The sequence below is a fragment of the Vanessa tameamea genome, chromosome 6 (assembly GCF_037043105.1).
Source record: "Vanessa tameamea isolate UH-Manoa-2023 chromosome 6, ilVanTame1 primary haplotype, whole genome shotgun sequence".
NCBI lineage: Eukaryota > Metazoa > Arthropoda > Insecta > Lepidoptera > Nymphalidae > Vanessa > Vanessa tameamea.
In genome coordinates, this window is record NC_087314.1 from 13,436,223 (window position 1) to 13,462,888 (window position 26,666).

Consider the following 26,666-nt stretch of genomic DNA (forward strand, 5'->3'; position numbering starts at 1 on the left):
AAGACAATCAAACAATTTGTTGCCTTAATGATAGAACAACTTCTGATTAATAAAACAAAGAAGCAACGCTGCTCTAAATAAACAAATAAGTCAGTAATATTCAATTTGAAATAAAAAAATGTATTCGAAAATCAAATCTATATTTAAAAATATAACAACGCTACACGGGATTAGTCATTTTAGGAGATATAACGGTTTAAGGCTCTTTCTTTGGTCAGTTATCATGGCGGGAAATATATTGATAACAATCGCATATGTATATGTGATAAGAAATAGATATAGAAGCGATCAAATTATAACACGGGTAAGATACACACACTTAAATAATACTTAAGATTATCACACTTAAATTGTGAAAGTGTTCAGTGCGTCATATTAACGCTACTAGGCTTCCGTTTATTTCCCTGAGTTTTTATACCTCTCCAGACCTTTGAGGACTCAGTAAAAAACTTATAAACTTTATTAATTTTTAAAACAATCCGTTCATTGCAATATATATAATACTTTTGTTTATTTCTTAGTTTTCTGAACATTTCCAAAAGTTTAAACTTAATTAGGAATTATTATTACGTTTTGAAAGGCTGAACACACGATTAATAAAATTTAATATATTAGGGAATACTGAATTACGGAAGCCATTTAACAGTTCGACTAGCAATAATTACATTTATTAAGAAAAATTCTGAGAAAATAATATGTCTCAGAATTTGTTTATTGGAGAGAATACTAGTGTAACTATACTATATATAACACTGTACTAGTGTAAGATGTCTATGTCCCTTCCTATGTGTAAGATACACACAGGAAGGGACATAGACATCTTAGTTTCTAAATTGTGGCGTATTTGAGATGTAAGGGATTATTAATTGTGATATTTTTACAGGTATAATATAGGCAAATTTATCATCGTTTGTTTGTCAGTCTGTTTACCTGTTTTAAATTAATAAATATTTAAAATAATATCAAAGCTATTAAGGTAAACTGACATAATGTAAAATCATTTCAGATAAATGCAAATTGCAAAGTTAATCAGGTTCCGTTTCCAGCTGTCAGCATTTGCAACTTCAATCCTGTATCGTTAAAACGAACGGCAGGTATTACAGAAATATTGTAAGTTATAAAATTTTTTATTATAAATTTTTCAAATATATTTTTTTTATTTTCTCTATATTGTCAAAGTGTGAAAAGGCTACTTGTAAGCAGTATCGCTATATATTTACATGTAAACCATTACCTTATTTCCGTGCAGGTACATAGTCTAAGGATTTAAGCACATTAAAATACTGTGGTACTTGTATGGATTTTAATTCAAAGATTCACGTGCACTTACTACTGAAACATTTCAGGGCAATTTTATAGCAAATTCAACTTGCTTAAACACTCGTCAAAAAAGTTAGATTACTCGATCTAGATTTGCTCTATCTATAGTACAGTCACTATCAATAAGATAGATTTATTCATTCGTGGCTACTCAAAGAATCTTTCGAAAAACATTACCATTGAGTCAAAGTAAAGGCAGGACGTTTAATCAGTCAATTTTTTTTTTTTATTAATTAATCACAATTGATAATCAATATACGTTCACTTCTTGACATAAGAAATTACTTGAAAAGCACTAGCAAAGGGAACTCAAGTTATTCAAATTTATATAACATTCGTTACAATTTTAAATATATTAATAGCCAAGAACCGATTATTTAATTCCCAAAGTCTTATTTCATTTATGAACTCGCTAATAAATAACTTTTTGCAATCAATCATTCCATAGATATATTTTTTTTTACAAGCAAAGCGTTTTCTGGGATCTTTTTTTAAGACGTACATTTTACCCATTGCCTAACAAAAAAGTTACTGATTGCAATTGCAACAGGAAAAATAATTCTCTCCTTGTTCAATCCATAAAAATGTTATGATTATCAAAATTTCTTACAAATTCGGTAACATTATTCTGAACATACATATTCTTATAAAAGCCTTATCTAATAAATCGCATTAAAATTTAATGGCACACGAAGGGGATGCATTCATTTAAATATATTCATGAGACAATCCGAATAAGTCAAATTTAATCACCATAATTAATACCATGCCATTTGACGATATAATTTTAGGAAGCCTTTATCTGGAATGGGCATTAATAAATTTCAGCTTGACATTTAATTCATTAGAAGATAATAGATCGGTTCAGTTATTGCATAGTTGTGGTAGATTTAGTGGAGTCAGCAAATTCACAAATCGCTTGGAAATAACCAATGGTAAGAACTTGAAGTCATGATTAAAAATTGATTGAAATATCAAAATTGAATATATCGACTATCGGTAGGGATTTATGCAAGCAGTCTGGGTGGGAACCACCTACTCATCAGATATTCTACGACCAAACAGCAGTACCTAGTATTGTTGTGTTCCGGTTTCAACGGTGAGTGAGCCAGTGCAACTAGGGGTACATGGGATATAACATCTTAGCTCCCAAAGTTGATGATGTGATGTGAGGAAAATTATTATTTCTTACAGCGTCAATATCTATGGGCGGTGGTGAATAATTGCCATTAGGTGGCACATTTGACCGTCCGCCGATCTATCTGTTAAAAAAAGATATAAGACGATGTGGTTACCTTACTTTTAGTCTTTCCTACTTTTTCCCATAAATTAATTATTAACAATTATATTACTAATATTGTTTGGTTTGATAATTGTAATTGTGTGTGTGTGTGTATGTAATTGTAATTTCTTTTTAGAAGAAACAACAACAGAACTCAAAAAGAAATTGAAAACTTTTACCGCAATCTACCAAACCTAATACATTTTAGAGGGTATGACGAAAACTTAGACGATGTTTCAGAGATTATGGAAATTCTGAAGCAACATTATTTTAACACAGAAACTATAATGGAAGAGGTAAAGTTATAATCATTTCCCTCAAAAATATTTTCTTGTAATAAACTTAGCCTGATACATGTTCACTAAATAAAGACAATGCTTGAAGGACTTATATTTTTAAAAACATATTTAATGAATTGTGAGGCGCTTAAAATATTCCAAGCAAGAAGAAGTAATAACCGAACAAGAAAATTATGATTTTTGTTTTAGACAAAATAATTAATTTAAAATTACATGGTTGGAGTTAAAAAATTTACCGCATAGAATACGAACAAAATCTCACATTATTTTTTTATATATTGTATCTAATATTATAAATATAAAAGTTTGTTTTTTGGATTGCGAAGCCGCGGACGTAAGAAGAAACATTATAAACAACATTATATTAACGTAGGATAATTGTTCTAGGTGCATCAGCAGTGTGAAGATCTTTTATTATACTGCACATTTAATAGTAAGAAGAAAAACTGTAACAAAATGTTTAATTTTATAAAAACCTACGAAGGTCATTGCTGTGCTTTCAACTACGCAGCTCTCAACGATGGAAATATGGAGTGAGTTGTTTATGACGATACAATATTTAACTTTATAACGGATTTACACAAGTCGGTTAATCGATAAATTGAAAGTCATTCGAACGAGAAGTTTGAGCACCAATACTATATAAGTGTGGCAAAATTCATATAGTTTGAATCAATTCTTTATTGCACTGAGCACCAAGCTCATATTTGGTTAATGTACATCGCCAATGCGCCAGCAACCTTAGGAACTACATTGAATACTTTCACACTCGTTCAAAAATAAATACAACAATGATAAAAATTGCTATTTAGCGGTAGAAAATCTGATGTGCCCACACATGTTAACTACCTAGACGGGCTTGCAAGACTATTTGCCAAGATAAAATCTTTAATTTTCCATATTTTGCCATTGTTGTTACCGACAACAAATATCTATTGCTGTATAAAAATTGAAACCTATAATGTGAATCTATGAATTGTGTAGTCACTATTCAGAACCAAGCAAAATAAATTAAAAAAAACGGAATTCAGTGGTATTTCCGTACACCCACAGAACTCAAACCGACTGTTGGATTAAAGATCCTTATTTAAATGCTGAAGATATGTTCTACTGTATTTAACAACTTTTGTATTTTAAAGAGTACTTAGTTTGTCACAAATATTAATATAATAGGTTTTAAATAATTAAAGAAGAAGTAGAATTAAATTTAAGCTTTTTGTATGAAATTATAAAATCGAACATAATGAACTTTATTTAAGTATTCTTAAACAAGAACTGTATTTAAAACTAATTCTGATTAAAAATGTGCTGGTGTTAGAAGAGGGTATCACAAGCCCAAGGGCGTAAGAACCCTTATACCGTTTAACATTGGCTTTTTATCATTTTGGTTTCAAAATTGCCCAAATATGGGAAAAGTTCATAAATTGCTTTTTTTTTTTAAATAACATTAACTTACTAATAATAAATAAATTAATATAATAAAATCTTAGCTCTTATCTAAATAATAACATTTTGAAAATATAAATATAATATTTTTCAGTGAAATATCTTACGACGATGACATCGAATACTACTCGGACCCAAGCAATGAGGGAACTAGCGGTATTTATGTCACATCGAAATCTGGCAGGTGATATAAATCTAGTTAGATATTATACCGAGAACAAAGCTTCCCACGCGCCTTTAACGATATAATTTGCGCTAAACTGCACAACTGAACTGAAGGCTATACGAGAACATAATTATACATACATACATACATACATACCTGTCGCCTGTAAAATAACTATAATAAAGACTCGTTATATCAGTCTAAATCAGTAGTTCCCAAACTTTTTTTTCTCGTGGACCACTTATTGGCATGTGTCCGTAACCACAGTTTGAGAGAAACACTAAAATACGAACTAAATTTAAATTTGTTTAATATTGGTGCTTTTAATTCTATCCTTAGTAACCCTACGAGTATTTCAGCAATTAAAATCTATGAATTGAAAACCTATGAAAACCTTTGGCATCAAGTATTTATAGTGGTGATCAAGTTCATGTCTGAACAAGCATTAAGCATTGTCGGGCGGATAGCGCTTTGCAAGTCTGTACACGAAATTGTACGTAATATCGAATACGCAAGTTTAGACAAGTAACAGTCGCTTGCCTTATTAAAATATTAAACTATGCTTACATTTTTGCTCTTTACTATCAAAAGCAGATAAATTTTCGTGGACCCCCATTAACATCTTATGGACCCCATTTTTTATTCACGCCTACGTAAACCCCCAGCAAGTCTCCTGTGGACCCCTGGGGGTCCACCTGGACCACTTTGGAAATCACTGATCTAAATTAAAAAAAATATATTTTTGGCAGCTAAGTTTAGTACTGGAGAGTTTCTAGCGGATTACCTATTGGAAAACAAAGAATAATATTCCGTGTGATTTACGATAAGAGTAATTTAACTTAAAAGCTGGAGTTTTGATTTAAATTTTGAATAACTCGGATATTACTAAGTTGTGGATATGGTTTCATATTAGCATTTTTAGCACTAGCAGCCTGTAAATTTCCCACTGCTGGGCTAAAGGCCTCCTCTCCCTTTGAGGAGAAGGTTTTGGAGCATATTCCACCACGCTGCTTCAATGCGGGTTGGCGGAATACACATGTGGCAGAATTTCGTTGAAATTAGACACATGCAGGTTTCCTCACGATGTTTTCCTTTACCACCGAGCACGAGATGAATTATAAACACAAATTAAGCACATGAAAATTCAGTGGTGCCTGCCTGGGTTTGAACCCGAAATCATCGGTTAAGATGCACGCGTTCTAACCACTGGGCCATCTCGGCTCATAGGTTTCACATAAATATAATAAATTAGCTGCTTATTTTCTATTCTTTAATCTATCGCGTGAACCGTATCGTATTTGCGGTCACCTTTTACAAAAAAGGTCTTTCCTTGGAACTCGAGCTTGTTCCTAGCAAATTTAATTAAATTCGCTTCAATGATTCGAACGTGGAAGATCAACAGATAGACAGACAGATAGAGTTACAGATAAGTGACAAATTTCCTTATTCCTCAATTTTGAGTCAATCCACCCACAGATAATATTTGATTGTAAAATGAGATCATCAAAATAATCGTACTTATATGTTCTACTTGTTTACACTATATATTATTATTGAGGATATGCGATAGGACGAAAATAAAAGAAACTTATTTATTTATTGTCCAATAAATTAAAATATAGTATTACATTTAGATCAATTTCTGCCTGTCAGTCACTAACACTGAGCGTAAAGGTGACCTGTATACTGAAAATCTAATTAGATGTTGAGATTCTTCCTCAAGAAATAGTTTCTCATTTTTATTTATTTCAGACTTTGACAAGTCCGATGAACAGCTGTTCCTTGAGGAGGATCATAATATGACTATTTTATTCTTCAAAATATCACTTGATATTGGTTCTTGTAACGAGCTTCCTCGATTTCGCCGTGAAACAACTATCAGACTATCTTTTTTATTTATTTAACTACATATTCATTTATTGGTTTTCTAGAATTATTAATAAGACATTTTTATTTATTTCAGACTATTCTTCATTCATAACATAATTTTTATTACTACTTATTATTATTACTTATTTTAATTTTAGTATATATAAATATAATTTTCTCTGTAAACATAAATAAAAACTAAACTAAAAAATGATGTTACTCATTCACCAACCGTAGTTTTTTTTTAATTTCATGTAATAAGTCAGTCAGGAAAAAAAAACAATTTTTTTATTCGACTGCTTTTTGAAAATTTGATTTTCGAATGATTTTCAAATTCTAATTATGTTTTTGAAACACAATTGTTTTCACACAATTGTATATCTTTAAGTGATCGTTCGAAAATCGTGTAAATCATTAAATATAATTGAATACTGCAGAGGATCTGGTCTGAGCGTGGTTTTGAACGTGGAGCCGAGCGATTATCCTGAATGGTCTTTGACGCCATACAACGGAGCCAAGGTAAGACAAATGGTGCCATGCCAGTAACTGCATTTATAATATAAGAAGCTCTTTATGAATCAAAATTTGACGTAGTGACTTTGTGTTCGGTAGCTATATGGCAAAAAACGGAACCCTTATGGAATCGTCATTTCTGTCTGTCTGTCCGTCCGTATGTCACATCCATTTTTTTCCGAGACTATAAGAGCTATGTTGTCGAAACTTGGTTAGTAGATGTATTTTTTTTCGTCAAACTCATACCTGTCCTATGGATAGGTCTTTAAAAATTATATTGAGGTTTTTAGTATAATTTTTTTTAAACTGAATAGTTTGTGCGAGAGACACTTCCAAAGTGGTAAAATGTGTGCCCGCCTTGTATTTTCCAAAATAAGAGAATGATAAAACTAAAAAAAATATGTGTAGTACATTACCATTAAAATTTCCACCGAAAAATGGTCTGAACGAGATCTAATAAGTAGTTTTTTTTAATACGTCATAAATCGTAAACCGCAATTTACCTTTCATTCAATCAACTCAAATATAAACACACTAAACACATTAGTTACAACCATTGAACGAGTAGTTTTGGAAATATTACGACATATTAAAGTACACGTGCCAATTTTCCGTCTAATATCCGCCCCGTTCCCGGCAAAAAATAACACGTACTAGAATCCTTATATTATCCGGATGAAACCGGAAAAATAAGGTATTATGGCAACGGTTATTAATAAAATTGTTATCAAAGATCTGATCTACAATATGACACGAATATTTTCCTTCTTTTTTTATTGTTATGTCCATATATTATAATACATACAGACATATTATGTCTGAGGTATTTTAGTTACATACATTTTATATAAAGAATTATTCAATTCGAGAAACTATGATTGTATTTATATATTACATTTTAAAACATATTTATTTATATTAAAGTGAAACAACCCCACTTGAAAATTGTTAAGCAAAAAATATTCACACAAAATATTCTGAGTGTTATTATTTTGGAACATTAAAATATAGTTGATATTCACTTGTCACCACTTGTGATAATTTGTCATCTCGCTAAGGGCTTTCAGTGCACAAAGAATACAAACAGAATATACTGATACATTCGTCTCTCGCCCTGACAGGTTATTATTATTCGTGTCCCTAATTTAATTCAACTCTAATCTTAATGGTCATTAATTGTACCAAAAGGGTTTATATTATTTCTCCAATGTCACAAATAATGGCTTTAACATTAAATCTAACAGTAAGTTGATATACAAAATAAAATAACACACCTATAATCATTTTCAAATTAAATTTATTCGCTTTAAGCATTCATGTTTGTTTATGACGCAATGCGAATGTTATAACTGAAATTAACAAAATACATTCATTATAAATTTACAAGCCACAATATAAATTTATTATTAAACTAGTTGTCCACCCCTGCTTCGCTCAGGTGACATTTATTTATAAAGAAAATTATATTATATATATTATAATTATATACCATAGCGCTCACAAATAATGTTGCTATCTACCGATGAAAAAAACTCTATCATTAGTTCCGGAGATTACCCTCTATGTACAAACAAACATATCTCTTTATAATATTAGTATATATATAAGGTCATGGGTTTTTTAAAGTAATATACAATTTGATTCATCTAAAACAGAGTTTAATTTTGTTAGTAACAAATACGTTTCTCAACACTAATACTAATGTATGACCAATACAAACCTAAAACAGAGAATCGACAATTGCAATGTTCGTGCTTTATTTCCTTATTTAAAAGAGAGCTGGAATTGTCCTTTCTTGTCTGTCTTTGGAATTGGAACACTAATTAATAATAAAAATATTGTCAATCAAATATGTCATTAAAAAATATGATACGTTTTTTACTGAGACGTCCTCCTTCGACTCAACTGCCAACACTCGAATGTCAACACAAAGCTTACATATATATACGGAGAAGCTTGTCCCGGCTTGTTTTAAAAAAAAACTTGACGTCAGAATTGCTGACGTCACGAATGTCAGGGTTTGGATTTTTATCCATCCTCGAAGGTATCAAATTAAACTCAGGAAATATTCTTCTCTGATTTATTCCAAACTGAGGGGTCCGATCTCTCCGACGGCTCGAACAAGCCTCTCAATACCGGCGGACGTTCGGCCTTTTATAACAAAATTGGGGGGGCGCATTATTCACTCAATACAACAACTATTTATGGACGGTAAAATATTTGAGACTAATTTCACATCTCAGAATTCACTAAATATTATTAATTTAATAATCAAATAGTTTTCAGTTATTAAAATAATAATTACTAATCTTAAATAGGTGATTTTCCGCCGACATATATTATAAAACTAATTTATTCTTTTACAAGGTAAAAACATTTTGTTGACCAAACAGTTATGTAATTTTCTCTTAAATAGGGCAAATATTTTTTACTGGAAGGCAATCTATTCTTTTAACAATCATACAATCACAACTTTTTGAACAGAGAGCTGCTTTACACGGTGGCATATAAAATTAGTTTAGATATCGCGTATTAAATGATACAATATTCTGACTAATATATACTATATTTTTTTGACAATCGTAGATGCATGCCAGTGTTAATAAATTGAGAAATTTAACTAATGATAATATGGTTACGTTCGATATTTGTTATATATTGAACGAATGCGTTTCTTTAATGAGAAATTCTTAATTAATTTCATTCACTCACTCTTTTAGTAATGTCTGTCTCCACGCCTCACATACCCATTTCAACTCAAAGGGTTTCTTTTACTTCAAAATTGAAATGTTATTTTAAAATATAACACAACAAAAGAATCGTAGATGATAAAAAACGTAGCTTCGTATTTGTTGATTTCCCATACATCACGTATATATTTTTAAGTGTCATTGTATGTAGCTATTCACTATATGACTATGTATTTTATTTACACGAGAGTTCTTCGGAGTGGAATTATTCCGAACCGTTTGCAAATTTACATTCAACTTGATCATATTTCAATTGCCATGTAATATGTCAACTTAATTATAAGATCGTGCTCGACTAAAGCGATTCGAATAACTAACTTAAGTTAAACGTAAGGTAACCACCGTTTGGTAATATTTATTGTGCTGACGATAATCATGAAAAAACTCATGACTTACTCGCTAATAAAATACATTAACAAATCAAATCAAATATATTTATTGTTAATACATCAAATTACATACATCAAAGAGGCCCTGTACCCCTAAACTAGGAGAACCCGTATCTTAGGGGCCAGTGCTTAAATATATTAGGACAGTACAAAAAAGATAAAAAAAAAGAATAGAATACAAATATTTAAAATCTTACTCGTCTTATCTTTTGGACAAGTTTAAAGTTTAACCGTATGGCAGTTTTTAAATTATGAGATACGATTCGTCTTCTGCGGCTTCGCTCGCGTGTTATGGGTTAGTATCCTGTTGTTAGGTATAACTTAACTATGTCCTTTATTGCGGTTTAACCTTGCTTTATACCAAATTTCATAAAATTCAGATCAGGTTTTTGGCCGTGAAAGCTTACCAGAGAGACAGATAAATAAATCGAAAGTCTTACTTTCGTATTTATAATAAAGAAGATAAAGATTTTGTCACATAAATGTTACTACGCACAAAAATCTTTCTTTTATCTCGCTGGAATTACTCGTCCGCTTTCGGCATCATGGAACGGCGAAGGAAGGAAGTCCGGAAGGATTCCCGTATTGGGGATATGGTCATGGGGTACAGAGAACGCTTATTCTCGGCGATGCTTACGGCATGAGGAGAAAGCACGCATAGCTCCTAGGCCTTCTCACCGTTTTTTTGGGTGCTGCTCCGCGGCCTTGAAACGACACTTCGCAAAAAGATACCGCTCGTCACCTCTCGCCGCCGAACATAGCGTTAATCAAGCATGTTAGCGACCGGTCTCTGCCGAATCAACTTATAGGATCCTATTAAACATTTCAGTTTAATTACGCGTAAATATTGGGTCAAAATTGCAAAGTGTAAATACTATTTTCACTATACAAAATACGTAGAACAATGGTATATTATTAATAATAATAAAATATTAATTAAGCATCAAAAATAATAACTATGATCTAGTAATAAGATATTTTTTTTACAATCTTCTGAATTGTCTAATAATAATATATCTTTTCCAGATTCTCCTCAATGATCCAACTGACTATCCAGAAATAACAGTTTTATACAAATATGTCGTGCTAGGTCAGTCACTAGATATTAAAGTGGAACCGAGGATATTCCAAAGTGATGATGACATCAGACTCGTGCCTTTGGAGAAGCGCAATTGTGCCTTCCACGATGAATTCTTACTTCAACATACGGACCGATTTAGTAGCGAAACTTGTAAAACTGAATGTAAAATGAAGAACTATGCAGATCAGTGCGGATGCGTACCATATAAATATCCGAAAGGTAAGTGTTATCTGAAATGAAAGTTTATTTAATATTGTATACTTACAAACGATTTGCAAGCAGAATAATTAATACAACAGAACAAAATGATTATTATATATATACACTGACAGACTCATTAACTGCACCAATGTTCTGATGCCTTTGAAATAAAAAAAATAAACAAGTATTCAAATTTTTTATACAAATTTAAATTCTTACATTATAATAATTATATAATTCATATATTATTTCACATTTATACAGATTTATACAGATTCTAATCGGTTTCGTATAGATATGATTCGGGTTATTAAACGGTCTTGTGAAATATTGTTCTATACTTGTGAAATCGCTGATGTTCACGCGCAAATCCTAAGCGAACTTGTTTGTGAGCTGCAGACTGCTTTGGACCATTTGCTGGTCTATAAGGGGTGATTGCCGTTTCATTAGGCTCTTTCCTATTTTTAGTGCACTCACGCTTACTCTACGCACACTCAGCTTTGTTTTGATGAGGAAACCATTTCGTAGGGAATTTGAAAAAATCGATCGTCACGACATGTTTTTTTTTATGTTATAGGGGGCAAACGAGCAGGAGGCTCATCTGATGGAAAGTAATTACCACCGCCCATGGACATCTGGTACACCAGGGGGGTTGCAGGTGCGTTGCCGGCCTTTTAGTTCCCAAGTCGTATCGGTTCGGAAAAACCGCCAGCGACGGCTGGTTCCATAGAGTGGTTGTGCGAGGCAGAAAATGTCTTAAAATCGCGCTGTTGTAAATTTTCGGACATCTAGGTGGTGCGGGTGAAATTTAGAATTTTTACGAGATGTCCGAAGGTGAAATACAGCTGCCGGGATTAATCCAAACAATTCCTCGGAACATTCCCCGTTGAAGATTCGGTAAAAGATGCAGAGTGATCCAACATCTCTACGTAGAGCCAAAGGATCGAGCAGATCAAAGGCTTGATCGTCGATAATTCGAGCTGCTCTACGTTGGATACGATCAAATGGAAGGAGCTGGTACTGGGGAGCACCCGCCCAGAGGTGAGAGCAGTATTCCATGTGAGGCCGAATTTGCGCCTTGTATATTCTTAGGCGATGTGCCGACGTGAAATACTGTCTTGCTTTGCTGAGCGCACCGAGCTTTTTTGATGCCAATTTGGCTTTGCCTTCCAATTGACCGCGGAACTGAACGAGGCTCGAAATATCAACGCCAAGTATTCCAATACTAGTTGTGGCGGCTATCGGAATGGTCTCAAATCGTGGAGATACGACGCATGGTGTTTTTTTTGCTTGGTTTTTTGAATGGTTGCTCGAGTTCTGCTGGTACCGGGTTTCCTTTTGTAAGAAAATGTCTCTACAAACCTTCGGTATACTCTAGAAACCGTAGACTGGTTAAAATTTTAATTTCTAGAAATCGTCCGTTGCCAATGCCATAATTAGAACGGCTTGATCGGATATGTATCCATATTTACTGTTACGGGAGTGTTGATGAGTTTAAAATACTAATAATAATCAATACTGATAGTGACAATAATTTAAATCGCAAAAAAAAGTAATGAAGTTCCTCGAATAATACATAATGCTTTAATTTTATTTTCTCGGCTATCAATTGATCTTTTACTGCAGTTCTATTTTTAAATTTAGTTTTTTTTTATGATTAATTAATAGTATCGACATTTTCATTTAGCTTAATCTAAAAAGTTTGCATAGTTCTTAAAAAAATCTTATATTAACTATTAAAAATATTATATAACTCGTCATCGAAACGGAACATCTAGTTGATTAGAGTTGTTTCTATAATTTTCTAGAAATACAAGCACCTATCTGTAACATTAACTAATATTACTACCACGTAGTAGCTGGCTAAAATCATTAAAATTAACTTACTGGACCAAATCGTTTGATAAAGTTTACATAGATTAAAATTATAAAATCAAAACATCTTATCCTGTCCTGTTGTATTTAATGTCTTAAACTTTAATTTGAATGTTTGAGCAAGAAGACTTTACTTTATCGATGCCACATGAAATCGAAAGATCTGGAAATAAATACTCTGAGGTATCCCTAAGTTTCCGCTGGAAATCAGAAGTAGAAATGACATTTTAAACACAACGCAAACGTAAATGCATCTGGATATAATTCAATCAAATACCAACTGAATATCGCATACCATCAATGAGTCCTAGAGTGTTGATGAAGGAGTCGACTGACCAGATGGTAATGGCATTTCTGATTGGTATATCTGGCGAATTGCTCCTCCCGTTTCTTTTACAGTTATTTTTTTTTATTTAGCTAAAGTCGAGCAGTTCCATAAATATGGGATAATGATGATAATTTCTGAAATACTTCACCATGGTTATATAATAACGATAAAATTTCTCAACGACAAGACAGATATTTGAATGAACCTATGCTTATAATATTCACTGAAATATTAGGGCTTTTAACAATAAAAAGCACTTAGTCGAACAGAAAACCTAATTAATGCTAAGAGCTTTGTTCTTAATAACCACGCGATATACCTAATATGAATATTATGTTTAAGTTTCATATAATGCAGTGAATTATTAACTTTGCTCGCGATTTTGTTATTTGACGTTAAAGTTTTTTAAATTTAAAAATAATGAAAGTAACAAACAAAATTTCGTTAGACGCAGCGCTGTTGAATATGTAGAAAACTTTGGCTTGGAGATAAATGACGTGACTCACAGTTACTAGAACAAGTTTTGTGCCATGTTAATTTAAAATACCGTTTATTTACAAATGCATATACGATTGAATCAATTGCTTCAAAACTTTTCTTTTTATATTTAATTTAATAATAATAAAAAACAAAAACAATAAATTTTACAAAATACATTCCATTGAGTTTTATTTTGAATAGGTTATTAAATAGTTTAATTTTTGAAGCAGTTTAACGTTCACTATTAATAAGTACAATCTCTACTAGATTGATATCTATACAATTAAATAAAAGTTATGTGTATATATGACATTTCAACTTAGCTGCAATTATTTCAGTCAATATTTGCAATTAGCAAATATCGTCCAACTGATCGCCACTTACGTTTCTAGTAAATGCCCAAATATTTGGAAATTATCATATTATGTATTCTATTTATTACACGATTTACGATGGACAAAAAATATTGGATAATTTCGACGAAAGCGAAATTTGAAATCGCTTCGACAAATATGGAATGCACATTCCAGTCCCGAAGTCTGTTTGTCTCTGATAAAAATAAAGTAAAATGAATGTTCTTGTCAGGGCTGGATTTAGACCTCTATGCCTTGGGTCAACTAAATCCTCTTCTCCTTAATTATTTATCAAAAAACTTGAACAGCTTATAAAGTCGGGTTTGCAATTATCTATTGCGGAAAAAAAATTAAATTCTTATAATATTCTTGTTATGTAATGTTTTTTATTCAAATTTAAATATGAATTATATTTGCATTTTACTACTTCAGCACTTTTGTTGTATTAAAATTCTTATCTCGTTGGAACAATGTTTTATTTAGAAATTTCAAATATGTAATAGGAGCTCGGATGCCTTAAATCTGGCTCTGGCTCTACGACAATATTTTCTTATTAATGAGATAGGTTCAAAGATCTAGACGTCACGTTGATTCTTGGTTGACTTTAAATATTCAGATTTAGTTGTATTTCAAATTGCTTAAACAAAAAAATAAAATCAAGGATCCTAATCTAGAAGTTTTGTTATAATATAATCTATTTTTATATTAAATAGACCAGTGTTTAAAACATATATGTAATGTTTAGATCACGACGTTCAATCTTAAGGGGGACCGGCCAACTACGCTGGATATATTAAAATGTACAAGTGTGATTACAAATTGAACTCCCTATTCCCTTACTCTCATCATCTAACGCAGGCAAATTAGGTTCAGGACCAACGTGGCTTTTCGTGCTTGCAGAAGCACGGGAGTAAGCAGCTCCAATTTCTAGACTCCAGGCTGCTACCGAATATTGTCGGAAAGTCTCAATAACTACTGTCAAGCTGACTTAAAATTAGAACCCAGGACCTCAGGATCTGAGGTTTTGTATCAAATCACTAGATCAGCGAGGCAGTAAATTTGTTATGACTAAGATATTGTATATACTTTTACTTTTTTTTATAATTTTGACATAATTTAAAATTTTATCTATTCTAGATAAGGCTTTACGAATTTGCGATTTCGGAGACTTGGAATGTCTGAACAATTTGCGTGGTAAGGTCTTGTTCTCCAGTCTGAATTTTTATGCCTTTTTTTACATTAGTATACAGACATCGTTTAATCATTTTATATATTCAACAGCTCGTGATATAGATTGGGAGAAAGATTGCACGCCAATTTGCTACATAGAATGTCGAGATAAGAGGTACAGTATAACCAGTGACGTCATGCCGCTGCTAGCGGATTTCTACCCGAGGAATATAACGTGAGTATGAAGCTGTAAAATAAAAGTGAAACATATAAAATTTAGATTACTAAATAGAAAAAAACTTTATTGACATAAGAATTAACATTAAAGCCTTAAGTATATACAAACAAGAATTAAAAAGGCAAGCATGATAGCCGCATTTCTCCGTTGAATCACAATTCAGTTTCTCTTGGCAAAAAATGAACCAGCTCTCATACCCAGCGGAAGCATTAAAGCGAGGCGTTATATTTAAAGAGGGTTTTTTTTTTTAATTATTAAATTAATTTAACTCGCACAGTTCAGTCCCTATAAATCGTATCCGAACTATAAAAATATTATTAATTACAACTTAAAACGTGATATAGGTAGAGAATGGTAAAGTTAAATAATAAAAGATCACTCAGACTGATATCTATAAAGTTGCGAGCTGTCACTGAAACCTTCGTTGAAGTGTGCTCGGCTCAACTGTAGACGAATTATAATCTCTATTTAAAACCATTATAGTCCATCAAAAAGAATCTTTATTTTCTTTTACAGATATTTGTGTTATTGTACATCGACAATTCTTATTCTTTTTAAATTACTCTATATTATTTCTATTACTTTTTGTTTTAAATAAAACAAAAACATGAGAATAAATCACTTAGTACATTTTGAAAGAAACTGTTTTTAAATCTAGAATTATGATTATAAATAAAAAATATATACTGTTATACTATTAAATATCCCACTGCTGGTCTATCTATCCTCTCCTTTTGAGGAGATGGGTTAGAACTAATTCCACCGCGCTTCCCTTCGGGTTCAAACATAATCATGTGGCAGAATTGTATTGAAAATGCAGGTCAGGGTGAATTATAATCAAAAATTAAGCATATGAAAATTCAGTGATGCTTACCTGAGTTGAACCCGCAATCGTAGGTTAACCGCTAACCACTTTCTAACCACTGGGACATGTGGGCTTATTTTATTAACATAATTAATTTAAATAAGCTTAGACTATTATATTTGTAAAAAGCTGGTAAAAAAACACCAATACAACTACACAAAGATGAATAAAATACAGCTTGTGTGAGAAATATCTAATTTTTATTTTCGCTTTAAACAACAATCGTAACAAATCTGTGTTTTGCATATATATATATATGTGCAGCTTAAGTCCCGCTCGCTGACTGCCAGCCCTTCTCGTACAAGCTTCTATTTACGACTGCAATGAAGACCAAGTTATTTTAAGAATTTCTGTATTGCTAGGGAATGAATACATATTTACCCTCTTTACAATAAACGTTTTTCGCAGTACAACCACTAAACATTTCCTTGTCGTCTTCTTTGGAATGTCTGATTACTGGTGGCAGGAAGAAAAACTCGTTATAGAACTATTTACCCATAATACGAAGTTTATTGTTATGGTCGTCATTTCCTATTCATGCACATTTACTGTAATAATTCAAATTCCCTAACGCGTTTATCTAATTTATCTTTATATTCCGCACACTGCCAATCGGATTGTATAGTTTAAAAAGTAAATTTCTACGAAAATGGCTTTTAATTAATATTATTATTAATATGAATTATTTTGTTACGTACTTGTGAGAATTCAACGGACCAGTTGTGATTGCTTTTCCCATTTATGCTTAAAATTAAAATGGTTACTGTAAGGTATCAATAAAAAATAACGGTAGAAAATTTATAACTATTTGGTGGTAGGACTTTGTGTAGGCGCGTCTGAATAGGAACCATCACGTTATCAGATAATCTTCTACCATAAAGCACTATTTAAAGCAATATTTAGTATAGGTGTGTTCCAGTCTAAGGAAATTGATATCAGAAAGGGTTAATATATTTACAGCATCTCCATGTCCATAAGCGGTGATGACCATTTACCATCAAGTGGTCCATTGGCCCGTCCGTTTACCTACATCATAAACAAAACACACTTAACATTTTATGTGAGCTTTTTATATAGTTTTTTTTTAATTAGAAATGTTAATAGAACTTGCAAGTTTTTAATACAGGTACAAATACATTGATATTATTTAGGCAACGGATGTGTTGAAAGACGTGTAAATATTTGTTCAATGATTTATAAAATATGGCCTCAAGTGAAGGGTAGTTCCGTACGAAGTATGATTTACTACGCTATAAATGTATTGTAACGAATAAAGCACCATGCAATAAATCGTAAACTAACTGTGCCATGAGAGCCGAGTTGGCCCAGTGGTTAGAACGCGTGCATCTTAACCGATGATTACGGGTTCAAACCCAGGCAAGTGGCGGTGAAAGAAAAAATCGTGAGGAAACCGGCTTGTGTCTAATTTCAACGAAATTCTCCCACATGAGTATCCACTAACCCGCATTGGAGCAGCGTGGTGGAATAGGCTTAAAGCTTCTCCTCAAAGGGAGAGGAGGCCTTAGCCCAGCAGTGGGAAATTTACAGACTGTTAATGTTATGCTACGTGTGTTATGTAACTGTGCCCTTCTCTACTATTCGTACAATTTATATTCGTAAAGATATACATATACAGCAACAGAAACTTTATTTATTCGTACAGAACTAAACGTAATGTGTTTTCGACGTCTACTTTGATATATGTATGTTTAGATATATTTGCTCGTATCTCTGAAACTACCTATTCAATGTGTATAACTATTCTTGTAATATATGTACTATATATTTATTTAAGAAGATACGGTATAATGTTACCTTTTTTCTGCGGGTATGGATTTGAAGAAAACAGTTTTGGTATATAACTATTTAATTGTAGAAACCAAAATTTATAAATCTAACAATAAGTTTAGTTACAGCCTTTGTACTATAGATAATTAAAAAAAATGCCAGCTAGACTCAGCGTGGGTCACTTGGGATAAAAGGAATGTTTGAAAATACAATGCATTATAATTTATCTTATTAAATATTAAAAATTTAGGCGCCCCTGACGATTCAAAGATTGTCTGTTTAATTATTTAGTACACCGTTCGCCAGGCCGGTGTATAAGTTTGTGTAAAAAATTAAAGTGGGTACATCACCAAATTTCCAGCTACATGTGGATATTGTTTATATCTAAGGGAACAGGCATGCCATCCTTGGAGTTGCACCAGCAGCTATCTGGACACACTCAACTAAGAAACTGCAGCCGTCCACACTTAATACTTCAAATCCATGTGGTGGGTAAAAAAAAAAACCTCCTGCAATACGAAATATACGGGTTCAATAATCAAGTAAATAACCAAGATATAAATACCTTTAACGAGGGATGTAAGCAGTAATTTACCCTCTGGTGGTTTAAAGTCCTGCTTACTTTAAATGACGATTTCAACTCCGGAGAAACATTCCAAGGGGTCAAAAATCACTGTAAATCACAAATTAAACATGACTACGACTTTCTAAATTGCAAGCCAACGCATTTAAGCAAAAAACAAGAATTAAAGACTTACATTTTTTTAAAGTCGGTAGAAATATGTTGTATAAAGTTTTATTAAATTTCAAAACTCCATTATAAATATATTCCGAAAATATATATGCTGTTAAAGCACTGAAGTAATAATCAATCACAAATTAAGAAACTCAACTATTAAGGCAACTCACCGATATATTCAGTATATCGAATTTGAAGTTTGAATTCGGTGTTAAACCGAAGATGTAAAAATGCAAAAAGAACGAAATCGAAAGTTCTTGAAACTTTGAAAGGTGCGGGAGTGCGGCCAGAATCACTACCAAAAATACCCTAAATTAAATAGGAATTATATCCATATTTAAATCAAAGAAATAATTATGGAATAATTATTTTATTTAATAAAAGCCAATTATAAGGCAAAATAAATCTGTCATAATAAATTTCCGACATTTCCATACAAATACCAACCCTTTATTGGATGACAGATAATAAATTAATCTGAAACGATGCAAAATGACTTCCAACAAATACAACAAACGAATTAGATAATAAAATCTAATTGTAATAATTATTTCACTGCACTGATAAAATAAAAATGTAATTTATTTTATTATTTAAATTCAAAGAAAATGCCAAAATGAGGTATTGGGCTAGCAATACCGGTACATGGGAAGTGGGAAATGGGTTAACGACACGGATTTTAGCGAATTGACACTTTTGTGACGTTTTATATAATTAAAAAAAAAGGTAAAATTATAAAAATATTTTTTAATGTAACAGTAAGGATAATACTTATAAGGCTGTAGATATAATTTTAAGCAACGATTTTAGGAAGCTCTTCGATTTGTATAATTAACTATATGAAAAAAGTATACATTTAATTCGAAATCAATGTTATAAGGCTATAGATATGTTTTGGAGATAACATTTGGAGAGTATTTATGATGTAACGTAATACTTCTAGTTAATTTGTAGAATCATTCTACATTAGTCTGATTATTGTTAACAATGTATGACAAAGCTATGATCTTGAGTAAATCGAAGATTAACCATAAATATACTAATAATATAAACGCAAAAGAAACTTTGTCTGTTTAGCTGTTACGTTTTCACGTCTAAACTACTGAACAGAATTTGACATAACTTAGTATGAAGCAAGCTTGAGCCCCATGCAAGGACAAGGCTACTTTATTATGTCTGAAACCTCCGACCGTCCCTTTAACACGCGATCAAGGCCACAGGCGAATACTTGTATAAAATAATATCAATAACATTTCACGTATATGCTTAGAAAACAATTTAGGTGCATTTATATAATCCGTTATTCAAGATAAATCATAGGTTGCTATTGTACCTGGTATCCTATCGTCAAGTAAAACTAAAGTTTTTTTATGGTCCATTGTGTATAGTTTATCTAAGTTCGAAACAAACTTGCTTGTGAGTCTTTAGCAAGTCGAGATAACACGAATCATTCACATAATATCCACGTAATTGTACACCTTATTGCACATGCAATAAAGATACATTTCATATGTTCAAAGAATTACGATCTAGATTGAAAATTGTGAGATATCTTCAAATCGTACAAGAACCATTATCGCTGCTCTGAAGTTTTCATACACTACAATCGGCTTCAACTACGAACCTTGATTGCTCTCAATGTAAGAATAAAATCAAACTGACATCGTATTTTATTTGTTTAAATTGACTTCGTTCGGATAAATTAATAAATCGCTACTAACTAATCTCATTTTTTTTTATTCTAGTATTTTAAGGGGCTTTTATAAGTCTATATGTCGGCCCCATCGTTACACGCTAAATTCAATCAAAAATGATTCAAAAAGTAAGACTAAATCAGTTTGAGAGAATTACTAACAAAGTCATAAATTTTAATTGCTGAGATACTCGAAGGGTTACTAAGAATATAATTAAAAGCACCAATATTAAACAAATTTAAATTTAGTTCATATTTTAGTGTTCTTCTCAAACTTTGGTTACAGACACATGCCAATAACAACTGTGAAACATCTTCTAATACACCATACTTCACAGTTGGGAGTGTCACTTTAATTTCATTTTAGAAAATATTAAAACATATCTATTTTAAATACATTTAGGGAGGAGATAACAATATGTGCTATCTGAAGGTAAGTAGACTGCTTTGGCAAGAAATACCACTTCATGATCTTCATAATTTTTTAAAATGACCTTAAGTGACCATTTACATGCAATACAAAATATTTCCCTTTAGATGTATAACAGTGTAACATATGGACATGTAAATATTAAATCATATTATTACAAATAATACTAATTATTTAAAGGATTAAATACATTTTTTATTATTGCAGGTTAGGTCATAACATCAGTGAGCTGTCGTCGCTTCAAGTGTACTTTGCAAAGTCAACTTGCAACTGTTTTAAAAATATGCTCCTCATTGACTTCAACTATTTCATTGGTGAGTGATATTTCACTGTCAAGCTCTTTGTAAATTTAAAAATAATATACATAAAGAGTGACGTCACAAAATAACTACTATTAAAGACCTACTTATCCCTCGAAGAGATTCATTTAAGTAGACAAACACGTAGATAAACTAAAATACATTCTATCAAAAGCTTACTTAAAATGTACATTAAAAGGTTTTGATATTTTTATTAATATTGTCATGAAATATATTATAAGTATGTATTATTAACTTACATGTATGATCTTAAGAATGAGAAGGATATATTTATTTTATATAATTATGTCGCAGATAACTTAATCAGCCATCCAATTAAACGTCTAGCCATTTTACTAAACGGTGATGTTCAATCAGCGGTCTGAATGACTTTTCTTTCTTTTTAAAATTGTTTAAAAAAGCCCGACTCTAACTCTGGTCTTCTCGGTCTGATCCCAAACATAAAATGCTCCGTTCCTCAGATATTAGCAAAAATAAATATTGTTATCCTAACCTTAAGAATGAGTTGTTTATCAACAATTTCGAAACACCTTTCGTATCAAAGTGCTTCGATACAGAAGACGGCTGCTGCACCCCCTTCGCACCCTCGGTTTATTAATATACACTCTTGGTAAGACTGACAAGACCATACTGAGTCAGAGTTAACAGAGTCAGTTTTGTGACAATTTTGCGCAATCAAATGTATGAATCTGAGCCTTATATGTTTTTTTTTTACGCGAGAGTCCCTATGAATGGAAGATAATTTGGCTGAGTGTCATTCACTGTTCAGTAAAGTGGCTAGGCGTTTAATTTGATGGCTAGTTAACCAGTTGACTGCGACATATATGTATACAACATTGGAGTCGAATTCCTCTAATAATTTTATTAATTTGATCAATTTCTGTCACTTGAATTTTTCAATGAGTTATTTACAAATACCTCATTTTCTCTTAGTATCTTATTAGTGACTTTAATAATGTTATTAACGTCAAAAACATTAGACGCTGAAATCGTATTTAACGATATCCACACATATATTTTCCATGAACATGTCACCTGTCTGAATTATATTTTTTTACAATCTCTCTTGAAGAGGCCCGAGGCTGTTGCCCCAGATTTCCAGGCCTAAATCCGGCCTTGTTTTTAGTCTTTACAATATAACATTAGTCTTATTTTATTTGAAATAATTTTAAGACAGCTGACAATACTGAAGAGTCTCCCACGCACTTCTTTATAATCGAAATCGGTCAGGAGGACATTATTATTATATTTTAGTATTCATGCCAGAAAAAAAAAAAAGTTATACCTATTTATTATATGAACCTGTATCGCTTTACACTGGTGCAAGCGCTCCACTATAGTACATAGTTACATTTTTGAAACACGGCCCCACAACATCTACAATGTTGCATCCACACTGCTCCAAGTGGGTGCTACAGCTGCATTGTCCGGTTAGACATATTTAAAACATAGTGATATATAATATGTATACGCATCTTAATGTAACTATATTTTTCAACCTAATATAAACTGCCAGCTATGAAACATGTTATTATTCCCTTTATTAAATAATGAAATGAAAACAAAGAACATTTTTAGCGATAAAACAACTCAGGTCGTAAGTACAATTTTAGTATAAATGTTAGTTTCATATAAATTTCCTTTAGTAAGAGTAAGTTAAGTAACGTATTTTATTGTGCTCCAGATAATGGATGTTGGCATTAAAACACCTGGGCGACCAAACGGAGCAATAACCTCACTTTTTTCCGAATTTCTCTTTGACTTCTCCGTATTGTTTATGAACTATTAATACTATATGATATATCGTAAAAGCAAAACAAAACCTTCAATAAAAAAAAAATGTATATTGAAAGTAATTTTTGATACATGTATCATTATTGTATTTGAACTCATATTATATGATATTATACGTCTTCAAGTAAGTCCCTACTCAAGTTGCTCCCGCTTGACAGGTGCCAATTTTACAGACGTTTATCTCAATTACTGAAGTAACCAAAATTCCACATCTGAGGCCCCGAGAGTTTTGTTTTCAGAGATCTATTTACTAACCGAATAAAATGTATTTTTTTTGCTGTCTCTACTCTTTGACGTTTCACGCGCACTCAAATATCTTGTAAGTATGATCGTCACTCGTACTAATGCACGCTGATAGTATAATTAAACATAGTGGGACCTGGCATCGTGAGTAAATAGATACAGAGTACGACATAGAGTAAATCTATATGTCGATGTATTTGTTCATAATTATGTACAATATCGCGTACATTTCACTCTGCATCTTCTAACGAATTTTCCAAGGGGAATGTTCCGAGGAATTGTTTGGATTAATCGCGGCTGCTGAACATCACCTTCGGATATCTCGTCAAAATTCTAAGTTTCACCCGCACCACCTAGATGTCCGAAAATCCACAACAGCGCGATTTTTAAGACATTTTCTGCCTCGCGCAACCACTTTGAGGAACCAGCTTTCGCTGGCGGTTTTTCCGAACCGATACGACTTGGGTATCTTCAAGAAAAGAGCGTACTCCTTCCTTAAAGGCCGGCAACGTACCTGCAAGGACCCCCGGTGTTGCAGATGTCCATGGGCGGAGGTAGTCACTTTCCATCAGGTGAGCCTCCTGCTCGTTAGACGATTAATTATGTCCTTACAAAAATAAACAGTTCACACAACATCATACTTTATTTTTGTCTTATTTATTTATTATTAAATTAGTAGTATAAAATTATAACTTAAATCATTAATGACCCAGTTATGTTTATTTAAGGATTGCCAAGAAAAGATACAATCTCAACAGGAGTAAAAAATGGCTTTTAGCATAATTAAAATGTATGCTCCTTTAATTAGACCACAGGTTGCATAATTAAGTTAGACTAAACAAAATATACTAAAAATAAAAACATGATTTACAAATCAAAGTGAAAGTACAATATATAACAATAAATAGATATTATAGTATTATTCTAGAACAGACCTTTTAGAAGTGAATTATCTCAGCGGCTAGACATCGAACTTATTTCACAGACAAACAGAGTGTCCTTCTATATCTTCTTCTATACAATCGAAATCTGTACATGGAAGATATTTGAGAAAAAAAAAATACTGAGTGTATGAATTAACGCAATAGATTACATAAATATGATTTTTAGAATATTTGCCTGTTTGTCTGTTTATATGTTCGTTTGTTACCGCTAATCTCGGAATCGGTTTAACCGATTTGGATCGATTTTCACTAATGTACTGTAAACTTGGGGTAACATATAGCTAAGGTTAAAACCTTTTTAAAGAGTTCCAGTGGTGTTACAGCATCCCTTTGCGTTTGAAAATAAATATACTACAAGTATAAATGGGTGCGGCGGAGATGATTTAATGTTCATACGCCGTTTCTTTCTCATTCCAAAAAACTTTTTGTTTATTTTTAAGTGAGTCCAGTTTCTAGTGCGCACGGCCAGCTCTATGTAACTCTGTCGCGTGTTCGATGCTGTAAATATATCTATGCTTTAATCTCCGACGGCTCTATCTTTAATAACGTGTAATATACATTACGCTGTAAGAGAAATACATTATAACTTTTTAATATTACAATATTAAATTATAAATATAAAATGTTTGGTTGTTTTTGGTTTGATTTTTATCGATGGCAAAGCACTGAAATAAGTGATTTATCAAAAAAAAAAGACATAATCGGTCCATCCATTTTGGGAACTACAGTGCCACGACAGACACAAAGATTCACAGATATGTCAAGCATATAATACCCCTACTTTTGAGGCTAAAAGTCACGCGAACGGAGCCGCACGCACTAGCTAGTCTATAAATAAATCATTAATTATTTTACCGACAACAACCAATACTTCGTTAGACAACATTTGAAATACCATGGCTAGTGGTGCATCGACAAATATCAATGCAGGAGACAGTTTTGATTAATAACATTAACGTGACCCATTCAACCATATGCTTCTTTATGAGGCGTAAAAGATATAAAAATAAAATACTAAATACTAAGACACGTCAGCACTCAAATATAGAAATATATAAACCTAGCATAAATTTTGAAGACAAAGAATGCCTAGGCGGCCTTTAATGCGCATGTTGTATCAATTCATAAAAGAACAATTGCTTGTAATCAATACACACATAAAAATATCCGATAAATTCAGACCGACATTCAAGATGTGCTATAATATTATTAAAATTTTACATTACATTAGCAGCCTGTAAATTTCCCACTGCTGGGCTAAGGCCTCTTCTCCTTTTGAGGAGAAGTTTTGGAGCATATTCCACCACGCTGTTCCAATGCGGGTTGCATTATTATACATAAAATTATTTTTTTCAGCTAACTACGGAGGAGTTTTCTCACTATGCTTCGGTGTCTCGATTATAACGCTATTTGAAGTAATTTACTCGTTCTTGTTTTCTGTATTGGGAACGTCCTGTAATTATGTGAAAAATACAAATAAAACTATTGCAAAATATGGTGTGTTCATTTTATTATTCAGATACTTAGAAATGTATTTATTTTGTATGTTGTATGTGGTAAATTCAAGTCAATTGTAAAAAAATACATTGGTAAAGAGGGCATATTATTCGATACAAGATTATATTGATGATAAAAAAGCGTGGAGTTAATGCTCGTTGACTTCCAGCCAGGATATTTTTCATACACAATGTATATTTGTATTTAACTAATATGACTGTATTTTTAGATGTTGAAAATGAGTAACTACTGAGTTTCTTGCCGGATCTTCTCGGTAGAATATACATTCCGAACCGGTGGTAGCTTTACTCAATATAGTTTGTTAAATGACGATTCAAAAGTGCTTGTAAAAGCCTACTTGAATAAAGTACACATATTTTGATTTTGGAATGACGAATGAGCCAGTATAAAGATCCACGGCATATAACATCGTAGTGTAAATGGTTGTCTTCGCATTGACGATATAAGGAGTCGTTCAACTTATATTACCACTTCCCATCAGTTGGTATCAGTTTATATGCCTTCGAAAAAAAAGAAATAACCATGTAAAATGGGAAGCAAAATGCTTATTATGTTTATAAGGGCTTGGAGTT

At 32.1% G+C, this 26,666-nt stretch overlaps 1 protein-coding gene across 1 annotated transcript; it reads left to right on the forward strand.

The window, feature by feature from the left end:
- Positions 1–1,018: 1,018 nt before the first annotated feature.
- On the forward strand, positions 1,019–26,319 carry LOC113403209 (pickpocket protein 28-like). The gene is made up of 11 exons (XM_064215141.1): positions 1,019–1,110; positions 2,739–2,898; positions 3,289–3,434; positions 4,442–4,531; positions 6,820–6,901; positions 11,061–11,334; positions 15,490–15,546; positions 15,634–15,757; positions 21,483–21,589; positions 25,933–26,073; positions 26,303–26,319. The coding sequence occupies exons 2-11, from the start codon at positions 2,848–2,850 to the stop codon at positions 26,317–26,319; spliced, it is 1,089 nt and encodes a 362-aa protein (XP_064071211.1). The 5' UTR covers positions 1,019–1,110; positions 2,739–2,847.
- The last annotated feature ends 347 nt before the right edge of the window (positions 26,320–26,666 follow it).

Coding starts and splice junctions, on each gene's coding strand:
- LOC113403209 (XM_064215141.1), top strand. CDS start 2,848: ATGGAAATTCTGAAGCAACATTATTTTAACACAGAAACTATAATGGAA. Junction 2,899..3,288: donor CAGAAACTATAATGGAAGAG/GTAAAGTTATAA, acceptor TAATTGTTCTAG/GTGCATCAGCAGTGTGAAGA. Junction 4,532..6,819: donor GTCACATCGAAATCTGGCAG/GTGATATAAATC, acceptor TGAATACTGCAG/AGGATCTGGTCTGAGCGTGG.